The sequence below is a fragment of the Neospora caninum genome, chromosome Ib (assembly GCF_000208865.1).
Source record: "Neospora caninum Liverpool complete genome, chromosome Ib".
Classification (NCBI taxonomy): domain Eukaryota; phylum Apicomplexa; class Conoidasida; order Eucoccidiorida; family Sarcocystidae; genus Neospora; species Neospora caninum.
Window position 1 is genome coordinate 159,895 of NC_018386.1, and position 4,365 is coordinate 164,259.

At 53.5% G+C, this 4,365-nt stretch overlaps 1 protein-coding gene across 1 annotated transcript; it reads left to right on the forward strand.

Annotated features, from left to right (window-relative positions):
• Nucleotides 1-972: 972 nt before the first annotated feature.
• On the forward strand, nt 973-2,772 carry NCLIV_002580 (uncharacterized protein; the record flags this gene model as incomplete). Its single annotated transcript, XM_003879756.1, has 1 exon — nt 973-2,772. One exon carries the CDS (start codon nt 973-975, stop codon nt 2,770-2,772), a length of 1,800 nt encoding a protein of 599 aa, XP_003879805.1.
• Nucleotides 2,773-4,365: the final 1,593 nt, after the last annotated feature.

Here is a 4,365-nt window from a genome sequence, read left to right on the forward strand (position 1 = left end):
CGTAGAGAAGAGTTTAGACTTTCTGTGTCCACTTAGCTCTTTCGAGTATGCCACTGATGTCCCTTTGTCTTCGCCTGAGCGCGTAGCAGCTTGGTTGCAGATTCGCGGTTCAACTCACGTGCGAAGGCTCACGAGCAGGGCTTCAGATATGGAGCTGGGTTCACATAGGAAGCGGACACTCAAATGCATCTTCTTTTCTCTGGAATGTTAGAGAGCACTGTTCTTGCCAGGGAGGAGTCAGGCAGTTTCATGGTCACGGAAGATTGGCCGACGTCCAGTGAAATTCGGAATCAACTGCTTTGGTGCACTTTTTGAACACTTGACGGCGTGCACATACGTACATGGAAGATCTACTCAACTGCGGGGGACGGATGTTCCTTCGACATCGAAAAAGGGTCTTCCGCCTTCAGAATCTTTTCGAGGATACGAGGTGCGCTTCGACCCTCAACAGACAAAGCAAAAATGTTGCATGCGCGTTGTCCAGGCATGAACGCAGCTTTTTCTTGCAGGCCTGGTCAAGCAAAACCACTCACTTCCTTAGGTTGCGCCGAGGAACCCAGAGCAGCTGCTAAAACGAAAGTCCGCAGTTTCTGCTGCTCGTACATCGGTAGAACGCCCAGTCTTGAAAAGAACGTTTGGTAGCGCAGCAGTTGACACAGAGTCGACTCTCCCTAGGTTGACGAATTCCGGATGCTCAGTTTTTCCAGAGGCCAGATATTTCCTCCTGTTGTCGCTAAAAGGTTCACTTTCTCCCCTTGGACATTCGGTACGGTTCGAGATATCCGAACCTGGCTCCAGCTTCACCAGAAACAGAACAGATTTGTGTGCACTTGCTTCCAAGGCTCAGCAATGTATCCTAATGCTGTCTTGAAACAGTAGCCTCTCTCTGCCCAGGGGATCGGCAAAATGCACAAGTTAACGCGAAGACTCTCGCTGTGTGTGTTTCTGGCAACTGTCGTTCTGGCGAGTGCCATGATAGCGGCGCTGGGCGACGATGCGGAGCCGCCTGCTTTGGAGCCTCCGACTTTCGAGGGCGCGGAGGCGACCGCAAATCCTCGGAGAGGAGAGATGACGTCGTTAGAAAGAGATGGAACGCTGTCGCTGGAGACAGAAGTGAAACTGCCGGCGGAAGGACGGTCTCCGCCCTCCACATACGACTTTTCTTCTGCCTCTTCCGCCTTTCAAAAGTGGGCAAGCGACATGGGAGCACCTAGAAAGAAAGTGCGAGACCTGCTGGTCGTGAAGGGAGAGAGAGAAGGAAAAGGGGCCCGAAGGGGGGAGGGCAATGCAACCGACGAGATTGCAGCAGACGAAGGGAATGAGATAGAAGAGGTGATTCTCCCCCCGCTCTCGAAATTTCTCGAGAACGAACACTACACTGCGGTAGCCCAGGTTCTCAATGGCATGCAAGACAGATACGAGCACTACCTCAGCGCGACTGTGTTGGAAGAGACTCGGGCGTTCCTTGACAAGGTGAAAGACCTCCGGAGCTCCCACATCGAACGGTTTAACAAAGTCGTCGGCAGCAATCAATTTGCGTACCTTCGTCCCCTACGGTACTCTCGACTGCCACGCCCTACTAGAGAGGAGTTGCGCGGTCTGTACCCTGAGCACAACGCAGTGGCTGAGCAGCACTGGCAAAATGCGTGGGGAAACCACTTCGCGTCGGGAGAAGTTGTGAAAATCAAGAGACTCAACATGATCAACTACGGCTTCGCAAGCGCCACGTACGCCGTCAAGCGCGTTTTCCCGTACAAACTCGACCCCGACGATCGCCAGTCACGGACCCTTGATCACGACGGAGCCCTCAAGGTGTTTCTTGTGAAGCGAAATCGAATTGAAACGGAACTCGCCGAAGAACTCCTCCTCCACCAGACACGCGCCTGGCGCTTCTTCCCTCCCGAACGAGCAGAGCAACTGGCCGCAACGGAAGGCCTCCTGATTCCTGTGTCTCTGGTCAAGCTCGTGGACGACGACGAGGAGATCAGCCGGACGGAAGATAGGATCGACGACCTGTTGGGACCCAAGGGGGACGTCCTCAATGCTTTCCTCCTCTACCCGCGTTCCTACGCATGCAGCCTCAAATTCTTCCTCATCTCTTGGGGACGAACCGACCTCTTAATCAAGACAGCACCCATGAAAGCGATGATCTCCATCAGCATTCAAATGGTCTACGCGGTCGCGTCGCTCCACAGCTACGGCTTAGTGCACGGACACATTCGGCCGAGCAGCTTCGTCATGACGGCAGACGGCAAGGTCTTGTTGACAGATTTCCACACGACCGTCGAAGAAGGCTCCAAGCTTAGCTGCTTCCACAAAACCGTTCCATCAGATGCAGACTTAAACTCGTCTCCTGAGGAGCTGGAATGCACACATCACGGTCCAGGCCAGGAGTTCGAGGCGTCCTTCGCCTTGGACGCTTGGCGTCTCGGAGTGAGTCTGTACAAACTCTGGTGTCGGGAATCCTGGCGTGAACCAAAAGCAGACGAGCCGTGGGCAGAGCATCTGAGCACGAGGCAAGTCGCCTTTCTCAAAGCCCAGAAGCGCGGTCGCACCACGCGCTCGCGCCTGGACCTCGAACACTGCAGAACGGACACGCCCTCCTTCATTCTTCGCCTCATCCAGCAATTCCTTGAACCTAACCCAGATGCCCGCCTCACGCCTACCGATGCTGTCAAGGGAACCGGACTCTTTCGGCACATGGAGAGGAGGATGCAAGTCGTCCACGAGATTCGCGAGACCATGATGCGGCAGCGCAGCGCCGAGCTCTAGCACAGAGCGCCGAGCTCTAGCACAGAGCGCCGAGCTCTAGCACAGCGATACGGAAACCACCACAAAACCGCACTCGCGGATACAGACTCGGCGTCTCGTGCAGAGCAGCGGAATACTTCCAAATCTTGTCCAGCTACGGCAAAAAAAAATAAATTCATAACCGGCGTGTTTCGCCCTTGAATGCCGCAGCACAACCAAGCCTTGGCAGAGGACTTGATCGTCTGGGCCGCATACGTTGCTACCCCAGCGCTCAATTATGTCTAGTTTTTCTTTCCCATTTTCAAGGCTCTGCACACCGCAAGCGAAGTAGCGTGTTGTTCCTCGGCAACCGACATCTATATATATATATATATATATATACATACATGTCTGCAGGTCGTGAGATACGGGGAGGTACAGAAGTCGTAGAAGGAGGGGCGGATTGACCGTTTGTTTTTCCCGAGTGACCGGATCGTGACACAGCAGGCAGCTGACAGGACGCCGCCGGGATGATGTTTTTCCGCTTTGGCACGGGTACGATTCCGCTACACCATGTACCGTGGACGATGCCTCTACGCTTTTGACGTGGAAAATGTCTTTTTCCCCCAAACAAACAGCTTGTCGTTTCGGAAGATTGTCAGTAGGCGTGAGTGTCAACTCAACCGTTTTTCCTTCGTGCACTCACCAGGGGAAAAAGGAACAGAGCTCCCAGCAACCCTCAAAACACTGCTGCGCTGCGTGCAATTCTGCTGGGCAGATCAATCACTACAACGCAGTTACGAAGCGTCACTGCTTCAGGCGGTTGAGACGCACGTTCAGACCTTGATCAGCCGGAAGCGGAATCTGAAAGTGCGACACGCAACTCGGTGCCTTTTTCGCGCCCGGGGTTCTGTGCATTTGAACTGCATTCTTCTGCAGTGTGATTGCCCGTGACAACAAATTAACTGCAGTGTAAGCAGCTGCGATTCTCTCAACGATCTGCAGACCGGCACTCTTCCAGGCTCTGTTGCTCATGGACACACATGTGCTACGAATAGACAGCAGCCGATGCATCATCCCATACGCGATGGCGCCTAAACATCACCTGGACGCATGTAGATTACCTGTGACTGTGATCCGGCCCGCTCCCGACGGCAAGTCGCAAAGCAAGGCAACGCTCCGGATGAACCAGAAAACAGAAAAGTACGGAGAACACGGCGCATTACGTAAGATATTCTCGAAGCCATTTACAATTCTACATCTGCACATTGTGTCGAAGCAGGGTGGATAACGATGCACGTTACATTCTATCTCTAAATTAGATAGCGGTCTGAGGTTCGCTGGGGGTAAATTCGTGTTCCGTGGTTGCCTGATGGCCACCTTCTCGCGAATCCGTTCTCATACTCCGTGCGACACGACGAATCTACGTGAAACTTGCAGGTTGAAATTCTCAAGTGGCTGTAGACAGTGTGTTCCAAGAGGAGCGTAGGCGCGTAGGCTCTGTGCACTTTCTGCTACGCGCATCGACATTCAAATTCCTAGCAAGATCAGAGGGTTCGCCAGAAAACCGGACGCTCTAGTCTTTGTCTATGGGAAAGCACGAAGCCATGCTGGCCTCCATGATTCAACAGCAGG